This window comes from Mustela nigripes, chromosome 1 (genome assembly GCF_022355385.1).
Source record: "Mustela nigripes isolate SB6536 chromosome 1, MUSNIG.SB6536, whole genome shotgun sequence".
Classification (NCBI taxonomy): Eukaryota; Metazoa; Chordata; class Mammalia; order Carnivora; family Mustelidae; genus Mustela; species Mustela nigripes.
The window spans coordinates 215,083,959-215,107,898 of NC_081557.1; the positions used below are offsets into that span (position 1 = coordinate 215,083,959).

Consider the following 23,940-nt stretch of genomic DNA (forward strand, 5'->3'; position numbering starts at 1 on the left):
TTTCTTCCTCTGAAACAACTACCGAGTTGATTGATAATTTATGCAAGGATGATGTTCTGCTGCATTTAAATCTAGGGGTAAGCACCTCTGCCCTAATGCCGCCTCTAATTTTCCCAGCCTTGCTTTCCTTGAAGGAGTCAATGCTTGATAGATACAAAAGAGTAAGAGCAGCTAAAGCCTGAAGTAGAAAAGATAAAGAGCTGCTAAGGTCATTCGAATGTATCCATATGCACCTGTTCTATATAGTATTTTTCTCTACTAATAGACGATCAAATGTAAATCCTAATGTACACTCCATTTTACATGCAATATGGGTTAGTTGCTGTTGCTATGGAAACCTTCACTTTTGCATTTACTGATTTTAATTCTGTGACATTTGCTGACTTTAGTACAATGTAAAGTTTATAAATATAACATAAAGGTTTGTAGAGAGTTTTTTTAAAGTATTCAATTTGCATAGAGAATTCCATCACAAATCTCTAGGTACATTAGGGAGAAGGCATTAAACTGATGCCAACTAACAGTAATAAGCAAACAACAGGCTCTTTCCAGAAATAACTATTTCCATTGATCCTCAAAAATCTCCTTCCACTAACCAAACGCCCCAACCACTGTATAAGCCCTCCAACCGCTGATTCAGTGATAATTTCCCAGTGTACATTTGGAAAGTAATTTTATTTATTCAAAATTTATTCAATTTATTTATTCAAACTTGTTACCTCATTTTAGCTTTAACATTCATCTGGTGAGAGGGACAACCAGACAGGGTTTGAGGAAAGAAATGACCTCATTTTAGGGACAACAGTGGACCCTTGAAAAACACAGGTTTGCACACCTCAGAGCTTCTTATGCATGGATTATTTTCAATAAATACAGTACAGTACTGCAAATGTATTTTCTCTTCCTTATGATCTTCTTAATAACATTTTCTTTTCTCTAGCTTACTTCATTTTAAGAATACTGCATGGAGCGCCTGGGTGACTTAGTCGGTTAAGCATCCAACTCTTGATTTTGGCTCAAGTAAGGATCTCAGGGTTCTGAGATTGAGCCCCCTGTGAGGTTCCATGATGGGTATGGAGCCTGTTTGAGATTCTCTCTCTCCCTCTCCCACTTTCTCCTCCTTACCCCATGCACGCTCGCTCACACTCTCTCTTTCTTGCTCTCAAAAAAGAAAACTGTGCATAATACATATACCACACAAAATACATTAATCAACTGTTTATGTTATTCATAAGGCTTCCAGTCAACAGCAGGCAATGAGCAGTTAAGTTTTGGGGGAGTCAAAATTTACACATGGATTTTCAATTGCACGGGGCTCAGCGCCCCTAACCTCCATCTGGTTGAAGAGTCACCTATACTTCCAATCCAGGGTAAACAATCCTTTGACTTTCAACTGGATCTTCAAGGGGCTCATTGAACATACCATCCTCTTCTCCTTCTTATTCCTAGTCGGAGTCATCCTCGCATCCTAGCACAATTTTATGTGGAATAAATGCATACTCTCTAAGTGTCCCTACATTTTTCTAATTCCTTAATTATTGTCACTTAACAGACGTAGAAACTGAGACCCGGAATCATTACGCAAAGATATCAAAAGTCATCTAGCAACTGACTGGGAAAATAAATGCATTGATAAGATCTGTCGAACTTACATGCATTCATGATGCTCACCCAACACTTCTGAGGCATTCCCACAGGGATGGGTGAAAATCTACTTCTCTGTTACAGAGCCACAGAGAAATGAATGATTTTGTTAGTCTCCCCAGGGAAAGCCTGGATTCAGATAGCCACACACATACATATTTAAATATAAAAGAGAGCAGGTACAAGAAGCATTTTAAGTGGTTCCATCAAAGTCTGTGCATGCAATAAAAGGAACAAATTTAACCAATATTTATTGAGTTTCTATATTGTGTCAGACACTGCTTGGCAATCTTAGGGTAGTGAAGTGTCTATAGTTGTTCCTGAAGAAGGAAAGGGGATGAAAGAAAACTGTAATGCCATACTTAAGGCTTATAACGGAAAGGAAGACAGGCCAACAAAATGGCAAATGGGTTTAAGAGAATCACAAGAGCTTTTCAAAGATAAGAGGCACTTGAAAGAAAACAGGACCACTAATCACCAGGAAGAAATAGGGAAATAATGAGACTCAAAAATGGGAAAGAGAATGAACTCAATCAATCTTTACTTTTAAAAAAATGCAAAGAATGTTGAACAAACTGGTAAGTAATGAAGATATTGTGAATGTAGAAAGCAATCAAAAGTAAGATGGGCAAGGAGGTTGGGAAGTGCACCACGCAGGGGAGGTAGATAAGGTTACAAAGGAGCGTGGCAGAGGTGATGAACACAAATAATGCTGGTACAGCTATTTCAAGTGGATTCTGAGAAGCCGGTAGAGTAGAAAGCATTAAACCATACACCAAGGTGGGGCTTGAGGACACAGGTGCATGCTGTTGACAAGAATGGATAGAGATGAAACCTGAGAAGAGTCCCTATTCTTACCCCAGCTTAGGCACCTCTTCTACTAAACACCATCCATAGCAAATCCATCACACCAAGCACTGTCCCATCCATGCTCTTCTGTTCCCTCTCCAGGTGACCCAGTGCACTATCACCTGCTTCTGGGAAAACTATAATATCTTTCTCTAACTTGTCTTCTTGCATCTGCTATTAAATCCTTCCAAAACATTCTCCGCTCAGCAGCCTGAGTAATGTTTCCAAAATGCCTTTCCAATGTTGTACCCTTTTTGAAATCCCCACCAAAAAAGTACACTTCCCATTGCTCTAAGCATGATTTTTTTTTTTAAAGCCAAAATCCTGGGGCACCTGGGTGGCTCAGTGGATTAAAGTCTCTGCCTTTGGCTCGGGTCATGATCCCAGGGTCCTGGGATCGAGCGCCGCATCGGGCTCCCTGCTCAGCAGGGAACCTGCTTCCTCCTTTCTCTGCCTGCCTCTCTGCCTGCTTGTGATCTCTGTCTGTCAAATTTAAAAAAAAAAAAAAGCCAAAATCCTGCACATGGTCTAATCACAGTCGAACATGATATATCTTTAGCTTCAGATTACATCTTACATCTCCTCCTTGCACTTCGCACTCCAGACAGCCTGGCCCTTGGCTACCACAGGACCTTAGCACTTGCTGTTCCTCATTTAAAATGTCAACTTGGTGCTCTAAATCCCATTTTTCTAATGAAATTTCATTTGTTCTTTAAATCTCAGCTAAAACTTCATTTCCTTAAAGACAACTTTCCTGACTACTACTCCTACCAGCATAGATCAGGTTTCTTTATGGTATGCTCTACAGAAACATGCTTGATTTCTTTAGTGCATTTATCCCACTGTGTTATATGGTACACATTTTATCTATTATAGCTGTATATTAGTTAGTATGATTATTTGCTCCCTAACTTGGTTGTAAATGTCCTACAAGAAAGGCCCGTGCCTGTTTTTATGTACCACTGTTTGCTAAACACTCAGCCACTACTCAACATACATACACTGGATGAGAGAAGGAATGAGATTCCAATGGATCTGCTCAATACGTCATGGTTCCCATTTTTGCAAAGTCAAGTCTAAAATCCTCAGCAAAGCTTTCAAGGTCCTCTAATACCACACTGTCTTACAGCTGAGAAGACAGAAACAGCAGAGAAAAGTGTGATGGTTAATTCTACATGTTAACTTGACCAGGTACTGGAATGCCAGATTATCTGATAAACATGATTTCTGGGTATGCCTGTGAGGTGTTTCCAGAAAAGACTGGCATTTCAGTTAGTAAACTGAGTAAAGCAGATGCTTTTCCCAGTATGAGTGCATATCATCCAATTGGTTGAGAGCCTGAATAGAACAAAAAGGCAGAAAGCTCAGATAAACTGCTGACTCATTGAGCTAGAATACGGATCATCTTCTGCCCTCGGTGCTCCTGGTTCTCAGGCCTTCAGACCCCAGCTGGAATCTATGCTATTGGCCCTCCAGTTCTCACGCCTTCAAACCACACCACCAGCTTTTCTGAATCCCCAGTTTGCAGAGGACAGATCTTGGGAGTTCTCAACCTCCATAATCACATGAACCAATGCCTTCCAATAATAAATGTCTTCCTAGATAGAAACATCAGAAGCAAATTCAACAAGTCCGTGAAGCCACATTCACACTGCATGCTGTGGACATGGAGCCCAAGCATGCGATGGATGAGACCAGTACCTCTTTCAGACATACAACTCCCTTCACACCTGCAGAGACTTCCCCAAGCAGAGGTCAGCTAAACTTGGTCTATTCCTCCCCCACACCTGTTTGCTTGGTGCATCCTAAGTGTTTGGTCCTTCCTGCTAGAATTCCCTTCTTCTTCCTCCAACAGATCCAAATCCTGTAATTCCTTACAGAACCAATTCAATGCCAACCTTCTCCATGACACATAGCCCAAACACTTTACTGTAGTTATGGCATTATAAGGCCAGAAGACAATTTAACACTTCTTTAAAATTCTTCATGTGCCCCATCAATATTTAGTGAATATCAGTCAGATTCCAGGTCCTGTATTAGATTCTGGATGATTCAGTTAAATAAAAACAGACCTTCTTATACAGTTGGGCAGTTTCCACACTGCAAAAAGACAACTGGCCAAGAGAATAGAAAGACGAGGCTGAAATCCAAAACATTTCACAAAGTCCTTCAGGGCTAGTGTCCAGGAAAACCAGATAAATTTTCCCTTTGTACAGAAGGGCCATAGGCTCACCTATGAGGGAGCACCTTTTAGTGCTAGAGGGAGCACCTTTTACTAATTCACATAAACATGTCCTACAAGCTGCTGTGCCTAGAAAGACAGACATGCTTATGCTGTGGGGAGCTTGTAGTTACTTGTGTTTAAAATTCTGAGCCTGCGACTTCTCTCATATTCTTCCTTCTGTCTAGAGCATTTCTTCTGCACTTGGCCCTGCGTTCTGTATTGTTGATACAAAGATGAGTCTGGTGTGGTCCCTGACCTCAAGAAGGCCACTGTGATGTGATATTCACAGTGACGGGACACTCACAGTGGATTCTCAGTGTACACATACTGGCTCCCACTTAGGAATGGAAGACAAAATCGTCAACCAGTGAAAAATACTCCTCCTGTTGTGACCAAGGGCCTATGTAACTTCTCTGGGCCTCAGTTTCTTCATCTATACAGTGGGGCACTGTCTGAGAGTCAATAGAATTGAAGAGTGAAGATTAACTCTGGTCCTGGATGCAGCCACGTTCAAGCCACAGTGGGATTCCTGCTCGCTGCGATACCCTGTGCTAATTACTAAACCTCTTATACAGCCTCTGCACCCTCATCGGAAGAATGGTGGTAATAACACTCCCTAGTACTACTATTATGATTACCTAATAATACTACCAATACTACCATTGGTGTGCAGCTTAGTTGAGACAATGATATCTCATAGCACTTAGTTATGAGACTGGCGTGCAGCAAAAACTTAATAAGTGTTCACTACGATTTTCATATGGTCCTGCTTTTGAATTCTGAGACCCTGCTTCATTCTCATTAAGTCTCGCCTTCAGTTTTAGATTCCTAAACATTCAAGGCTCTGCATGATCTGTTTCTTCCTCAGTTTTTCTCAGTATTGTCTAGCTAGATACCATAGTTGGAGGAAGGGGATTTTTTTTTTTTTTTTTTTTTTAAGATTCACTAAGTAACAACCTAGAAGTTCCATAAAAATTACTATAATCCACACTTTTGTAAGGAGGACATTTTCTACCCTACACATTGAACAATTTCTCGGCTAAGGAAAAACAAAAGGATTGTTTTTGCTGTATCTTGGCTGGTAAGTAGGCTTAGAGAGGTTGCCTTTTTTCTTTCTCTCCCTGATCTGAGGTTTCGATTATAATAGGGTAAGGGCCTCCCTGCAACCATCACATTAATGCTGCAGCCATCACTTCAATGTTGCATGACTTTATCTCTCTGGGTTTGGATATTTTAGCAGCTTAATACCTCTAAAGACCATCAGATATGCAGCATCGTCAAAAAGGTAGGCGTGCCGTAGGTTTACCACATATCATAAGCAACTTAGAGTATGAATGTGCACACGTATGCGTGCATGTGTATGTGTGCACACTTGCATGTGTGTGTGTGTGTGTGTGCGCACACGCACGTGACAATACTCATTTCTGCTGGGAAGACCTCCATCCTCACTGCTCTCAACAGCCCAGTCTTGCCCATCAGGACCCTGGACCGCTTTCACCGTAAGTAGATGTTTAGTTGGCTGTCTTCCCCACTAGGCTATGAGCATCCTGAGGGCAAGGCTTGCTTGTCATCCTCCTTCATCAAAAACATAATTAAAAAAAAACTCAGTAAGTTATTGAGGGATGATGCAATCTCACCATAGACACTCCAGGGTGCCACAGTAAATGCTACTTCTTTAGGGGTTTTGAAATCAAAGCAGTCATAAAAATAACAGCATTCTTTTGTCTCTCCTTTTTCCCCTGCCTCCATTTAAAAAAAAAAAAAATCACAGGAAATATAGAATTAGGACTGGAGACTCCTTCCTACCCATTCTCTCCCAACCCCCCCCTGCTCCCATTATACCAGGAGTATCTGGTATCCATCCCTTCAAGGAGGTCTCTGGAGACCTGGTAATACTGTATATACGGTTAGGCTCCTTGGAAATACGATGGAGTAAATTAAGGCAGAGATTTCAGCTTCTAACTATAAATGTCTTGACATATTTTCCTTACAGACAAACGCCTGGAAATATAATAAACTGTATTTTAATGTTTATTTGTCTCAAATACAGCATTTTTTTCAATAGACAAATGCAAAGTTTTGAGTCCAGAAAAAAACAGGTTTAAATCACCATCCCAGCAAGCAGTTTTTAAAATAGTACACACAAGTGATCATTTCAAAGCAGTTTAATGCACTTAGCCAACAGGCATTAACAGTCTTTTCAGAATAACCTAACACCTTAAGCTTATTTTCTAGTCTTGGTTCAGATGAATTTTAACCTTTCTTAAAAAAAAAAAAAAAACTGACAGTACAGAGCACCCACTGATCTCTGTAATTTTAGTACATCCTGCATTTGCATTTTAAGGTTCGTCTATGATGACCGGAAAAAACAATCCTGGACCTTCTTTCATGTGCAGGTTTCAAGACAATGGCACACAGAGCATTTGGAGAAGTGTGGTTCTCCAGCTCCAGCAAGTTCCTGTGGAAAAGCAAGAGGCTGTGACTCAGCAAGTTCCCCTCACCAAGGAGGGTGGGAGAAAAGGAACGGGAGGCTTGACACAGAGTCAATAACACACTATTTACCTTGATTTTATTTTTAATGGGGTAGATTAAAAAACAGACGCAAATAGTCCATGTGATCAGAGACTCTGGGGCCAACAAGAGAACTTTGCCATACACATCTCATCTACGCCAGAGCTGTCGGGGGAGGGTAGAGGCTCAGGAAGAAGAAAAGATTTATCCAGGGCCAGAGGCTCAAGCTTAGCATGGAAAGTGGTTTTGAGAAGAGCACAAGAAACCTACCCCTAAATTGAACCAACTGTGAGGACCTGTGACGTCACACGAAGCACCCCATAGGGAAAGAAGGAGTCGCTACCGAATACCACCCTAGCCTTGGCTAATTTACCTCCATGGTCCCATTCAGTGTTCAAGATGCACCTGATGTTTTTGGCTACTCTCGGTCTGCCCCCTTGGAAACTGAGTCTCAGAGACTCACCTTACATGTCCTGGATAGGGTAGGATTTCAACTCTCTCCCCACTCTGCTTTTTCACTCGACTCACTATATCACTATGGGGTCCTTGTGCCCGGCTGGCTACCATGTAAGGAGGTTTTTCACAGAAGGCATAGCCCATCACTTCCAGTTTCCCAGTCCTGGCAAAGGCAGGAGGAAATTCAGGGCTGGAGACCCTGGGGGCCCATCCTTTAAAAATGACTGCAGAAAGTTTCATGAACTATCTCGTGGACCTCACGGGTGAACAAATAAAGTGTCCCTGGGCAAGTTACATAACCCTGGCTTATGGTAATTTTGCATCTTAAAAAAAAAAAAAAGAAGCCATGAAAATCCATCCTTTGCTTCAGACACACTAAGCTAAAAATAGCTCAGTCAGCCAGTAACTGTGTGTAATTTTTCCTTTGTACATCTCCCCATTCACTGATTCCTTTCTCTCAACAGACAAATATGCTCCAAGACAGACTGCTAGTCCCCCCTCCACAAAGTGACCAGAGTGATCTTGCCCAAAAGCAGATCCAATTATTTCATACACACACACACACACACACACACACACACACACACACCACCCAGGCAAAAATCTACCTTTATCAGTTCCCTTTGTTCAATACAGTGGAAGCTAAATGTTGATTTAAACCCTACCATGTATGAGAAGCTCATCTAAGCCCTTAAAGGCCTTATCTCATTTCATTCTCCCAAAACAATCCTGTGAGGAGAGGACTACCGTTGTATCACTTTCCAAATGAGGAAACCAAGGCACAGAGAAATGAAACAGTCATGTCAGGGCCCTGTTTGTACTGACCATGTTAAGTCCATTTGGATAGTCTCTGAAAGGTGAAGACCAAAGCTCCTGGCTTGGATTACCAAAGCCTCCACCGTCTGTCCCCCACTTCCTCTCCAGGCTTATCTCCTACCATTTTCACCAACCCCACCTGACACATATATATGAATACTGAACATACTTCCAGACCCTCAGCCTTAGCCATGCCAAAATCCTCACCCTTCCTCAAACAGAGTATCACCTTTCAAAGCTCAGTTTCTTTGCATGTGCCATTCCTTCCACCAAAAACCTCCTTCCCACCATCCTTCTTGGATTGGCAAATCCCCCCTCATCCCTGAAGACCCTCCTTCCTACAAATCCTTACTATGTTCTCACTAAGTTCCTTCACCACAAGGATGCCACCCTCTTCATCTCTAGACCAGTAAGCCCGCATAAGACAGACGCTCAAATCCACTAAACAGAGAAGCCATGATAATAATGGGTAACCCTTACACGGGATAGGCACTATGCTAACCACTTTATAAGAATGATCCCACTCAGTCCTCATAAAAACCCAAAGCCATAGTTTCTATCCTCATTCCTGCAGTACCCAGGAGGGCAACTGAGACACGGAGGGGTAAATTAATTCACTCAAGCTTGTAGAAACAGTAAGAAAAATACGTCTGCATGACTCCAGAAGTTAGTCACTTAATGTTGGTGCTGCGGTAGGGGACGATATTGCATACCACAATACTGTAATAGAAGCATATATGTATGAAGCTTATCTATAAAATGCATATTAAAATGCGTATTAAAACAGTGATAACTCAGAATCTGGTTACAAAATGGCTACCTCTGTGAAAGGTACCTTTAAAAAAAAGATCACTATTGGCCACAGAGAATGTAAATTGTCACGAAGGATACAAACATATATAAGATAGTACCTGACCCCAAGGATCTCTTCGATCCAGTGGAGAAAATAAGATAACATTGCATACAACTCATGACATAGCTCATGTTTGAGATTTCACTTTTCTCCTTGAATCGAATATATGTCCCTCAAACAGCGTCATAAATTAACTTGCTATATCCCAACCTACTGGTTCTAGATCAACAGTAACTCTTAACATTAATTCAAGCTCCTTCTTTCCAGTATAAATTGTGCAAAATCTTTTGATTTATGGACCTTGCACAAGGTTGCATGCCAACTGTCTCTTGACTCAGAAATAATACAAGAGAAAGAAAAACAGGGGGGATAAAAGATCTCTCCTCAAATGGGAGGGGAAATCCTAAAAAGGAGACAGAGATCCCTGGGTAAATGCTTCTGCCTGGTATTAAATGCTAATGGTAATCATCGTAACAGTCACCATACCTAAATCCTTAGCACCAGCATCCCATCTTACCGGGAGCCAAGCTTGGTTATTAAAAATACTAATTCTTTGGGTTTCAATCATGGTACAAAGGAGCCAGATAATTTTTTAAATATTTATATCATGTTAATTTTTAAAACATAAGCATAAGTGTAAAGAATTCAGGCAACTCAAAATATATTTTTAAGAGGCTTAAGAGCACAGTGAAACAGTCATAATTTTAGTCAAGAGTTAGATTCAAAAGGGAGCTCAATATGCTCCTAGGCATGATTGATGTATATGCTTGTGTGTATTACATGTATCTATTAATACATTAACAGCAATTTTTTGCATAGCAGAATTAGAGAAAATTTGTATTGACCTCTTTGCATATTGTTGTATTTTATAAATACCCTATGTTGATAATGTACCATGTTTTTAAAATCATGAAAATTAAACAGATTTTAAAGCACTCGCAATTTAATTTTAAATAAAATTGGCAAAGAAAACCATCACACATTCTGAAACAGGGTAGGTTAGTGATGTGTTTTTCAACATCGGTGGCATGATGCTAAAGGCTGATACAATTTTAGGGCAATCAGAAAACTGGAAAAGGAGAAAGCGGTTCAAAACGTAGACTTTTTTGCAGGATCGAAGTACAAATTCGTGGTTGGTAAGTGTTTAATTTGGCCAGTCCCCGGTTATTACCAGGCAACTAGTGTTATGATCTACAAGACCTGAGACCATTTAGCAGCACTTCAGAGTCCAAAGAAGCCCCGCCTATGTCTGGTTTCCACAATTCCAAAATCAGGAGCATGGGCTAAATGATCTTCCGTGTCTACTGCAGCTCTGAAATTCTAGGAGTCAACTAATTTGAGAGTGGTAGGCTCTCCATCAAATGTTCTCCAACAAAACCTTTCAAAGGCAGGAGATTCGCACTAACTACTTAATTTCAATTCAAGCAAGAAACTGCAGGGTAATCGTGGCTAAAATTATAACATGTAAGAGGACTTTGTGTGTGCATGAGTACTGTCCAACAGTCAACCTTGTTTATTCGTTTAGATTTTGCCTGTCTACACAATTTTCAGTCTCAAGACAAACTTCCTGAGTCCTAAGAAATGACCCATATCAGAAAGCAAAATTTAACAAGCACGACCTTCTCCAAAAAAGAAATCATATATATAATATATATATATTTTTTTATATATATAAATATATATATCTATATATATATATCTTTTTCTCCAAAAAAGAAATCACATATATATAGATATATATGTATATCCATATATACATACATATCCATATATGGATATACATATATATCTATATATATATATATATATGATTTCTCTTTGGAGAAAAAGATATATAGATATATATTTATATATATAAAAATTTTTAAAACATAATTTAATTTTTAAAACATAAGCATAAGTGTAAAGAATTATGTATGTATGTATACATATGTATCCATATGTATATGGATATACATATATATATATATGATTTCTTTTTTGGAGAAAAAGATATATAGACATATATATTTATATATATATATGCAAACAACTTAATGTTTGAGCGATGCAAGATACTTGACTAGAAAGATAGATAAAAAATTATTTGTGTGCCGGGGCGCCTGGGTGGCTCAGTGGGTTAAAGCCTCCGCCTTAGGCTCAGGTCATGATCCCAGGGTCCTGGGATGGACAGGCTCTCTGCTCAGTAGGGAGCCTGCTTCCCTTCCTCTCTCTGCCTACTTGTGATCTCCGTCTGTCAAATAAATACATAAAAATCTTTAAAAAAAAATTATTTGTGTGGCACTCTCAATAAAAATTGCAGGTGACCTGGTCAAGGGGACAAAGTATAAGAAGGTAGGTATAACTGAAAGAATTCAATAATGAAAAATCAAGGGAAGCTCTACCTTGAGACTAGTGGGACAGATCAGCACTTTAAAAGGTGCAGGTGCATCTCTAAGGAAAGCAGGAGGGGGCAGCTTTCCTACCCATCTCCCTGCTCCCTCTGGCCAGAAAGACACCACCTGGTGCCATTCAGCACACCACTGCTTTCACCCGCGTGCATTTTCACTGTGTTAGGGAGTAAGCCACAAGGTGTCACAGTGGATCAATTGGCAAGGCTCTTATCAGTCCAGACACGCAGGTGGTGCTTCAGGCTTCCGACCAGTGCTGACACAGCTCCCCTGGAGAAGTCTGTACAGAGCTGCATTTTGAGAGGTGCGCCTCTTTAGAAGAAATGGCCAGTCCAGGACAGCAGGTGCGGGCTCCTCAGCCCTCTCTGGGGCCCCCATTTAGGTGGCCCTGCAAAGGCACTGCTGAGACAAGGGAACATTCTAATATTCTATTGTATCCACTGAGTTCTTAGCAGAAGCGAGCCCGGAACACAGCTTTCTCCCAATGGAATGGAGCACATGTGTCCCACACATGGGTCAATTCCTAATCCTTAACTATAGGTAAGTCTCAGAGATCATTATACCCTGGATTGGGGTGGGGGGGCGAGGGTAAGATCATGGCCACAGAAGTCATATGATTATTATGTCAGTGCTATTATGTAACAGTGAGAGACCCTGATGGCGTTACCTTATCATGGCGTTACCAAATCCATGAGTCTTAAAACATCATTGTAAATTTGGTTAATAAAATTGCATCATGCTAGTACAGCCATGTAAAAAATATTTGCAGATACTTGCAGGAAACCAAACCATCTTATATTACTTACGTGACTTAATTTGCTGCTGGGATAGAGAATAGGGACTGCAAATCATCATCACTATCATCTTAGTTCCATTCCTTGAGCAATTACTATACACAGAAATCCCCATCCCCTTATCGTGGGAGATGCATTCCAAGACTCCCAGTGGATTCCTGAAATCGTGGAGAGTACTACACCCTGTATGTACTGTTTGCTCCTAGGATACACACCTATGATAAGTTGAAATCTATAAACTGGGTATAGTAAGAGATTCACAACAATTACTAACAATTAAATAATTATAACAATCTGCTGTGATAAAAGTTATGTGGATATGGTCTCCCTCTCTCAAAATAGCAGGTTGTACTACTGTCACCCTCTTCCAGTGAAGATGTGAGATAACAAAACGGCTATGTGAGGAGGCAAGGTGAGGTGAATGGTGTAGGCATCGCGAAACAGCATTAGCCTGCTACCGACCTTCCGACAATATAGGAGAAGCGGGGTCCTCTGCTCCAGGGCCTCATTTGACTGCAGGGAACTGAAGCTGAGCAAAGCAAAACTCTGGATACGTGGAGGAGGGGGTCCTACTGCACCAGGCATTTTACATCCAACAGCCAGTCACCTCCCGAGCAAGATAAGGAAAAAAACACTCAGAAACTCAGAACACCTCGGTGGCTCAGTTGGTTAAGCAACTGCCTTTGGTTCAGGTCATGATCCTGGAGTCCTGGGATGGAGTTCCACATTGGGCTTTCTGCTCAGTGGGGTGTCTACTTCTCCTTCTGACCCTCCCCCCTTCTCATGGGCTCTCTCTCTCTCTCTCTCTGTCATTCTCTCTCTCTCAAATAAATAAAATATTTTTAAAAAGAGAGAGAGAGAGAAAACAAACACTCAGAAAAGTTAAGAAACTTCCCTAAGATCACACAGCAAGCAAGAGGCAAGCCCAGATTTGGATCCAGATCTTACTTGCTGTAAGTCCTACTTCCATTTAGATCTTTATATTCCAGGCACATCACTCTTTTCCCTCCAGAGGAGAAAAGCACTGGTGGAAACACTGTGCGCACATACACAAACACATTCTGACTGGGGAGAGCACCTCTCTCTCTCCGTCTGCCTCTGTCTGTCTCTCCCTCACACATACACACACACTACAGTCGGCAAACACCAGTTATTATAAACCACAAGATCATACACTAATAGAACTTTCCATATTTTCTGTTGTGCAAATCACTTCAAATAAGCTAATTAATGGCCCTGAAAGCCCTTTCCCAAAGTGCAAAGTGCTCTAGGAAATGTAAGGTACGCTCGTGATTCATCTCATAATTCATGGCTGTGGGCCCCTAGGTAGATCCAAAGAGAGAGAAGTGGTAGATATATCAAATGAGAAAAAAACACTAGGATAAGTGTAAATATTTTTAATCAGAAGTCAGGAGACTCCCAGCAGATTCACACCACCCAGAAGGCAAAATTCTCAGGTCAACGCTTTCTTCTCAGAAGAAATTCCCTTTCTAGGCTTCTTTTCTCTGAAGGTCTGGCTGAGCATTCTATCAATGAACACTCACCGGGCTATTAGGATCACAGATTCTTTTCCAGCTGTAACTGTCAGTAAGATTCAAGGTAAATTTCAGTGTCAATGTGGATAGTACTGATACAGTGGAATTTCCTTTATTTAACTGGTATATTTTGCATATCAACCATGTGCCCAGGAACACTAGGGGGACAACTACGAACAAGACTAAGAAGGCCTCTGCCTTCACACAGCTCATATTCTATGGAGGACAAGCAGATGCTCCAGAAATAAACTAGAAGCAAGAAAATATCAGCTTGCTATAATTTCTATGAAGAGAATTATCAGGACATGTGATCAAAAGAGAGGTCATTTTAATGGAGGTGATCCAGGAAAACTTCTCTGTGAAGAGGACATTCAGGCTGATCAGGAGAGGACCTACAAAGTGCTGGGACCATGTCTTTCATTGTCACTATCTTCTTTGAGGCATTTAATTGATTACCTGCAAATAAAGCCAATACTGTGCCAAATTCTAAGTCCAATTAGATCTGCAAATACTTCTGTGGGTTATTATAGAGGACTCTGTATATCCATCCTACCACTGAGGGCAAAGGCATTGAGACTTGAAAGAGCTTGGAGAGATAACAGATCCAAAGATGCCCCTTGTGACTGGAATCTGATGGACACGTGGTAGGAGATAAGACTGGACATCTGGAAGGAGCAGATCAATCCATTCTTATATCTAGAGCAAGGAGCTTATTCTAGGTGTAACGGAAAGCTCAAGAGTGATGTGATTGGATTTATGCTGCAAAAATATCACTTTGGCTGCCTTGGGGGAGTAGATTTAAAGGTGGTGAGAAGGAGCAGGGAGCACAATTAGCAAGCCATCTTAATCCTGAAAAGAGAGGATGGGATTGCGACATCACCAGAACAGAGTAGATCCCTCTTCTTCAGAGAGGTCTGTCAAATCTCTAACACCGGGCCTTCTGTTTTCAGTTGGAAGACTAAAATTTCAAACTAGGTGAGTCAAAAGTGGTGGTAAAGTGAGGGCAAATCAGGGCTTCCAAAGGGGAGTGGGGGCCTTTACTGCACACCTGCTTTGGTGTGGGGGGGGGGGGTCACTCAATGGGGGAGTGAGAAGCTGCAACCCCAGGGATGCCCAGGTATGGACTTGGTCTACACATCTCTGAGCTTTACTTTTCTTGTATCCGTTACAGGACAACCAGAATGCATGTGTCTCAGGCTTGGGGTAGATCAAATAAGGAAACCATCTTCTGTCCAATAATGGGCAGGCATTTACGGTAAAGACAAGGGCCTCAATGGGAGCTGAAGTAGACTGCAAGGGTAGGGAGGGAACATCAACCCCCAACAAAGAAAGGCCGAGACACAAGGTGTGGAGATTGCCTCTTAGAAGGTGAGTGGGAAGCCCCTGTGTGTCTTTATTTTCCCTAAGATTCCTCACTGAGTACCTGCAAAGGAAGCCAACACCACTCCAAATTCTAATCCTAATTTAATCTCCTAATCTCATTATTTCTGACAATCAAAACACCATCTTCCCCAGAGCATACCTGAGAAGAGTCAAGCACTGGATGGACACCTAAATATTTTTAAGTAAAAAAATTAAACTTTTAGATGATTATGCATAATAATTCTCTTCAGAGAAGACCACTTCAATGAATACTGAAGACACTCGTTCTTCAATAGAGAGTGTCATTGTGGTTCTTTTCTCTCAGTAACCAGGGTATATTGTCCATCTCTGGCACCATCCGCTGGAATTGCACATGGTCTCTTTTGAAACCAGTCAGGAGTCTAAGAGACAAATAGTTAAATCAAGTTAGGTAGAGTTAGGTAGATGAGGTCATGTTTCCAGCCACTGCCAAAGTCAACCTGTCCTAGGGACAAAAAATGAATTTGTTCACCAAATAAATTTCTACAGGTGAAACTAGAATCCTAGCTAGTATTTCCTATCTCAAGAGAGGTGCTACAGCAGAGAGGTTAACAGCACAACCTCTAAAATTCAACTAGCATCTGTGTGATCTTGGACAATTTACTTAACCCTTTGTTTCCTCAGGAAAAACACAGTTAGTTGTACCTATCTCCTGAGGTGATTGTGAGGATTACATGCGCTGACCTACAACAGGCACTCAACACCACACTCAGCACATAGTGAGCACCCTGTAGATGGTAGCTATTTCCACCCTGACCATTTTTCTTAAGGGCATATCCCCTTTAGCACGTGGACACACCCACAATCTACCCCGTATTAATCTAGCATGGGCCCTCACTGTAAGTTTGTATGTATTCCTTCATCACCAAATTGTAAGCTTCTAGGGGACAGAAAGTGTTTTAATCGTCTCTATATTTCCAGACTCTGGGATTATCATTGTTGAAATATGGCAACTCTTGAAGAAATCACTAAATTTTGTTTTAAGTATTAATAGTTCCCTGTGTCCAGATGCATACTCCTACAATTTAAGCTTTTTTTAAAAAAGCTAGGCTTGAACTGATGAAAGAAAGAAAGAAACAAAGAAAGAGAGAGAGAGGGAGAGAGAGAGAGAGAGAGCGGGAGGAAGGAAGAGATAGGGAGGAAGAGAGGGAGAGAGAAAGGGAGAAAGAGAGAGAGAGAACAATATCTTTGTCAGAAAATGACAAAGGTCTATGTAATATCTACGTCGTCAGTTGAACATTCCTTAAAGCTGTTTTCTGACACTTCAAAAAAGAGATTGTTTTCTGAGATCAATTGTATTTTGAGACCCACCAACCAAACCCAAATAAGTTTATGAATCTTGTTTTTGACAATGGATAAAGTTGGATGTTTAGAGTTGTTTGTTTTATGTTTTGTTTGCTTGTTCAGAAAGGAGGTGCTCTGTGTTCCTCATGAAAAATGAGTTACTGTGGACAAATGTAATAAAAGGAGATTTATAGCCCTGTTCTCCATACAATTTAAATTAATTTCTTTCTGAAACCCAAACAAAAAGCTAAATGCATAACAAATGCATACGGGTTTTAAATCCTATATCATAATTTACACACCAAAAAGGAAGAAATTTAAATGTGCATTGATTTTTAGACTGATAAGAATCAGTGTTGACTGTGAGTTGAGAGATTTTTTTTTTCTTCTTGGCCTCCTCCTAATAGTTAGTTTGCAGCAATTTTTAATTAAAAACAGTTCCCATAGTAAGAACATGGGGGAAAAAAGACGTCAGGAAAATAAAATCGGTACGAGAGTCCTGCAATTTGTTTTCTGAGGTCATGTAGAGATTTTGAAAAATAAGAGAGTTTGGAAGTTCTCATTTTTAGAACTGCACTTTTGGTTTCATTTAACATTTTCAAAACAGCTTTCCTTACCACTACCAACGCCCCCTCCCCCCACTCCTCACAACCCCCTTCGGAAAAACTTGGAAAGTTCTCTGTTTAAACACTGAAAATCATTCATAAGACGCAGAGTAACAGCAGCATTTTTCTTTCTAAATTTCTAGGAAAAAAAAAAATCCAAGTTATCACAAAACATTTCTGATGTTTTTCCACCTATCCAAAATACCTAATCTCATTTTAACTAGACTCCGTCTGAACATCATGGATACTAAGCTACCCCATGAATAAACATGATGTTACAACGTGAAACCCGGTGACTGAAGTATATAAAAATGTAACTGAAAGAGAAGAATGAGAGCCCCCCACCCCCTCCCACGCCCTCCCCAGGGAGCTGCAGAGTTGAGCAAGGAGGGGTGCAGGCAGCAGATTTAAATTTCAAGGTCTTCAAACATTTTTCGCGTTCATATTAAATCCTGTAAAACCAAAAACTGTAATTCTAATAAAAACCTTGTGTGTGTGGCTTCCAATTGTAATCACAGTTTTCTCTTTTGGAGTGGGATGTGTAATGTTGATAAAAGAAGAAAAAAAACCCTCGAAACAGAAGAAATACATAATGGAACCCACACTTTCCTGGAGTTTGTGGTGTTTTATTAAAATTAGAGTATTGCCAACAGGAAAAATACATATATACTTAAAAACAGCTTTGTTGCAATGGAGACATGTTGGGTCATTTGAGGAAAAAGAAAGGTACAGAAAAGTTAAGCTACAAGAATGAAGATTTTTGTAACTTGATAAACTTTCTTAAATCCTATAGTAATGCAACAGTGAAATCCTCTCTCTAAAAATGAAGGTCACTATGATGTGTCCCATATTTTAACTATTTTTTTCATTTCACAGACCTCAGGAAATGAAAAAAAAATACTATTTACTGTTAACTAATTACTGAAGCTTTTTAAAGAGCAAATTCTGATATCCGTAGACCACGTTTTCATAGGCTATCTGCATTCTGCGTGATATGCTAAACTCTCTAACTGTGCAATTGTGTGCTTCCCAGATACATTTGGGACAGCAAGACCATTCAAATACAAATATTTTGGAAGATGTCGGGTAAATCATGGTAGCATACACAACGGAAAATGCCATCCCCTTCCTCCTGCCTGGGAATTACAGTGACCAATAGTGACGCAAACCTCAGAGTTTCTCTTAATTTCATTTAAAAGGTTGAGGGGGGAGGACACCCACACATTTCTTTATGGAATTCCACTGAGATTCTATGTTGCAAATAAATTGTATTTCCCAGAACAGCCAATAGCATTTAAAACATATTTTTTGTTGTTTCTGTTCGCTTTGTTATACAATTCATGTTCCTTTAAAAAGGTCCTGTAATCTCTAAGACACTTGCTTTCCTTTGCCACAGAGATTTGGTACACAAATCACCTCACGGATAAATTAATGGTGGAGAAGGTGGGGATGAGCACTTTTAGGAGAACAGGACGCTGATGCCCAAAGCAGCTTCGGGGCACATCAGGGCCCTAGAGGCACTGGGATTGTGTTAATTCCAGCGACATAGTTCTCGAACTCTCTCTCCTCTTCCATCTACGGGTTCACTGATTGGCAAGTTAACAATTGTTTACTGAGTACCTACTTTGTCCCAGAACTGAGAGCTCCAAGCGTTACTTTAAACAAGACTGGCAAAGTCTCTTCTTCAGCTTTTTCTCCACTTTGACTTCACTGTTTCAGTACTACTTGTGAGTTCAAATTGAACACCATTAAGCACAGAAGTGATGTCTGTGCTCCTCGTGCTGGTTCATAATACTTTCTCGTACGAAAGAAAACCAAACCCAGGACGTTTGCAGCATCTGAAATTTTTAAGACTCTTGGGAGTCTCGTGAGGTAATTTTCAGATGAGGAACCATGATCTATGCCAAATAGTTTCAGGAAGTGACAGAAACAAGAAAGGAACAAGATTAACTCCCAATCCAATGCTCTTTAAATTCTTACCACCCAGCTTCTGAAGGACTTTGATTTAGGTGGAAGAAATGCAGCAATCGCAGGAGAACATCCCTGGGATCATCTATAGGAGAATAGGTAAGCCCCGCGGTTCTTGACCAGGTTCTTTCCTTTCCATAAATAAGGAGGTTTCTAGGAAATTTCTATGAACTTGACTACAATTTATTCATCAACACCGATCTACAACAATTTCTTTCTAGCCAAGTCTATGTTCAAATAGAAACGGGGACTTCCCAGTATTACCCGAATTGTGTATGCACGCGCGCGCGCGTGCGTGTGTGTGTGTGTGTGTGTGTGTTATTAGGAATCAATGAAATAATACAATGTAGTACAGGATCAGGAACCAGAAGACAGGAGAAAGAAGTGAGTGTCTCTTCCCCAAATGACTGAACACCTTGGTTAAGTTGCAAAAGTCACTCAACAATCTATTTGGTTTCGTGTGTGAATAACCTCTTAACTCTTTCCTGACTATTATTATATTTTGTTTCAACCATCTCTAAAACTCAGAACAACTTTATCGTCAATAACCATCATGGAAGGCACAATATAACTTCTTCATAAGAAGTTTTTTGTCTAAATATTTTATTTTCCAACTACAGACTATGATCAAAATTTAATATTCAATATTAATATTTAAATATCATAAGAGAAATTATTTTATTCTCTCCTCTGTTTCACAAGAAATGAAAACAAATTTATGGCCTTTGGGTTCATGACATCATTTACTGCTTGGCAAAGAGAAAAGAAGTGTCAGGGCAATTATTTGGATAATTGTAAAAAAGATCTAATTAAGGAGGGGGAAAGGTTCGGGGTTGGCTCTAGAACATACCAGAAAACACTTCACGGTGATTTTTTTGTCACGGTCAGAGAGGTTTTAAAAAATCTTTAAGATTTGTCAGAGCAAGCTTTTCTCTCTAGTTTCTTGAGCTAGGAAGCTGTTTGCGTTTTTTTCTTTTCTTTTTTTTTTTCCTACTCAGAGAAAAATCTTGAAAAGTAATACCCCATAATCCAAAAGGTAGGAGTTCCTGAGTTCAGCTCTCACAAAAGATAATGTGGCTTTTTTAAGGAAACATACTAGGAATAGGGGACTTTTCAAAGGTTTTCTCTCAAATGGGAAACAAATGTGGGACCTTTCTGCATCTGCAGATTTTCGTGAGGGCCAGGACAGGGAAGTGCCCACATCATCTCTCTCTGAACAGGGCAAGTGATAATTTAGGAGCACAGGGGGAACACAGATAGGAGGGAAATCTGCCTGTTCTCCTGACCAAAGAGGATGGCAGAAAAACCTCATTCCACAACTTCCCAGAAACTTTCTAAAACGTAAGCTGGATGCGGGTTATTTTTAAATCCTGTTGCTGTTCAAGAACTGAGCCCTAATGGCCCTTGTTCTCTTGTTTTCAACCAAGTATATTTTTAAGACCTTCTTTAACCCCAGATTTGTATTGCAATGACTGTGTGTCGAAACTATAAGACATTTTCTATCCCCTGAATTCTGATAAGCAGGCTATGACAACCAACAGTTTCTGCAAGAATTGAAGAATCCCACAGATAGTTTCAAAAAACTGAATGAAATATACAAACTGTAACATACACAACAACAACACACAAGAGTATCATTTACTGCCAACAGGTCACCATCCTAAGCAAAACAGGGTTTACACTTCTGTAAAAGCTACTGGCTTCTGGGGAAGCAACAGGATCATCGATTATATTTAACTTCTATGATGTATTAACATATAAAGAAAATAGCAGTCCTAAAGGCACAACCCAGTTTAAAAAATAATAATAATAATAATCAGCCCTTGTCCAGCAGTTAGCCAATCAGAAAGCAGGTCACATCTTGTTAGCTGTATTAAATACATTAGGCATCATGAATTCTCCATGGCTCTGTTGACAATTTAAGCAAGTGTGTTTTATTTTATCATACAACACTAATTGAGTCTTTTCCAGAGCTGAGAGTCAGTCTGCAATCTAAAATTCCAACAAAGCTATTCCCTTAAAGCTCTTTGCCATCAGCCCTCTGGGTATTTGCACTCTGGCAGAGAAGACGGGAGTCCCAGCGATTCCTACTTCCTAAAGTGACTTTGGTGCACCTATAACAAACTCCTTCTCAGAACACTTCAACACAAAGCCCCAACTTGCAAGCAAATGAACAGCCCAGCAGCAGGACCCGCCAGCCTAGCTAGCACAGAGAAAAAGTCAACTGGCATTAAATATTTAAATTGCAGGAGGCAGTCTGGAGTTTTGCATTTACAAAGTTCTGAAAGTCCTGTTCTCTGCTCCCAGAGTTACTGGCCGAGAAGGCAGAGGCTCGTTCCCTCTTTCAGGCACAAGATTACAAATATGCAAAACTCGAACTGACTTGAATGCAGAGCCAGCTCCCGGTGGAAGGTAGAGCTCCTTGGGAGACACTCCCATCAGCGATAAGAGAAAGTCGAGAACCCCCTTGCCCCAAGCAACTGGTTTCTGAATTTAACATGGAAATACACAAACAATGTGTCCCTCCAGGGCTAGTTCTGAAAAGTGTAGGGGGTTACCCTTCTGCCCCCTCCACCTCGATTTTGATGACTTTGAAAAGCAAATGCAGGTCAAAGCAGACTTCCTTGGGGGGGATTTGTTAAAAATTTATTTTGCCAGATGCAAATGATTCCCCAAATCCCTGGGAATTATATCTCACGAAACACCAACGGGACCGACTCAGAGCCTGCAAGCCCCAGAGTTCGGGAAGAACAGCCTATCTGGAGACCAGGCAGGCGAATCAAGTGCTGGGTTGTCTATTTCAAGATTCCGGCAGAAACTGTCCCCAGCTCCAAGAGTTGCTGTGCCTGGAAACCCAGCGTTCAAACTAGTGGATTCATCCTGGCGCTCATTTCCACGTACGTGGTAGTATCTAGTGGGACACTTCCCACAGAATTCAGCCAGCAACCCAGGAAAAGCCCATGCCCAGTTTAAAAAAAAAAAAAAAAAAAAGACGCAAACACACACCCAAGGTTGAAGTACTTACCTCTGTGCGAGACTGCAGTCTCTTGTTCATCTCATAGATTCGGTACTCTGGCTGTACCATGTATGGTGTATGTCTCCTATAAAATGGGCCGAAAGGAGAAGAATAGAAGGGGTCATGTGGTGTGCTGGACATCTTGCCTGCTTGTCGAAAATCAAGCTAAACAGAGTATCAGTAACGTCCATGCAGAGCACATGGGCTGTGTTCCTCACAGTACAAAGTAGACGCACGCACACGCTCACACACACACACACACAGAGGCAGGCAGGCAGGCAGGCTGAACACACTGGCTGGGAACTGCTGTTGGAGCCCTCTATAGCGGGAGAGGGAGCGAGCGAGAGAGGAGGGAGGAAGGGAGGGAGGGAGCTCGGGAAAGGAGGGAGAGGGAGAGAGCAGGAGCTTCAGAGAGGAAGGGAGGTTGGGAGGGAGGGAAGGAGGGAGGGAGGGGGAGAATGAGAGAGAGAGAGAATGAGAGAGAGAGAGAGAGAGAAGCTGGATAGCTTTAGGCACCACTGCTTGTTTTTAAAGAAGCAGTTTGTGGAGAGGTCATTTCCTGTCCACACTGTAGACTAGTTCAAAAATATAATTCTCCTCACAGTCTGACAGAAGTCTAAGGTTTGGTTTTAATTTTTTTTCTCCAGCCAGGACCCTTCACAGCCTGATTTCTAAGCTTGTTAGCATCTAGGTGGTTTAACCGCGGTTAGCATCTAGGTGGTTTAACCCCTGACAGACACACTGTTGTAGTGGATCAGAAATGTGATTACTACCAATACAGAAACACTGCACGGGGTCCCTGGTATTAGAGCTGGTGATTCACTCGCATGCCAAGGTTTCCCTCTGCACTCATCTCCGCTATATAGTTTTGGTTTTCCTTGCTGGTGTTCCAAAGGCTTGTTACAGCCTTTGCATTTCACCCACTCCTCACCCCCTGCACCCCCACAATCAATCCTGTTCCCAGCCCCCCTCCTTATTCTCCCAAGGCTTCACTCAAGCAGGTTTAAGGGGGCCTGGGTTCAGGTTACAGAGGGTTTTCAGGTAAAAACAATCATTCAGAATGTGGAATCCCTAAGATCTATCCATGGAGCAAGGGTTGTTTTTTGGGCTGTTTTGTTTGTTTGTTTGTTTTGTTTGTTTTTCCCCTTCTTGAAAAGAAAAAAAAAAATACAAACAAAAAAAAAAAACCCAAAAAACAAAAAACCTACTCCCAAAGCCACCCTCCAAATAAGATAGGAAAAGCAAGAAGGAAAAAACTCCTCCAAAAAATGACCATGGAAAATTTGGTTGAGTAGGAAATTACAGATAATTGAATGGCTCATCCCCAAATAATACGTCCAACTCTGATGCAGGCAAGGTCTTTATTTTCCAAGATTGGTCAAGAACATAAATCTTTTCGCAACTGAGGTATATGATAACTGGAAGAAAATCTGCACAGCTCAGGGAAGGGTAAGGCTCTCTACGGAGAATTAAATGATCTATATGACAATCAAATTCCACTGGAACCAATGATAACCAGACATATACCCTTAAACAAAGCCCAGACACAAAAAATGTAAATGTATTGAGCTAATACCTAGTGAGGTCTGTGGTA

General features: G+C 40.9%; 1 protein-coding gene across 10 annotated transcripts in view; it reads right to left on the reverse strand.

Annotated features, from left to right (window-relative positions):
* Positions 1–22,800, reverse strand: part of LDB2 (LIM domain binding 2) — a 374,613-nt gene extending 351,813 nt beyond the window's left edge. For 6 of the 10 annotated variants that reach the window (XM_059381407.1, XM_059381417.1, XM_059381444.1 and 3 more), the window contains exon 1: positions 22,356–22,800. In XM_059381407.1, the coding sequence (XP_059237390.1) occupies positions 22,356–22,487 (132 nt within the window). In that variant the 5' untranslated portion in view covers positions 22,488–22,800. The remainder of the gene's footprint in view (positions 1–22,355) is intronic. The other 4 variants (XM_059381390.1, XM_059381381.1, XM_059381375.1 and 1 more) reach the window with 2 other exon arrangements.
* Positions 22,801–23,940: the final 1,140 nt, after the last annotated feature.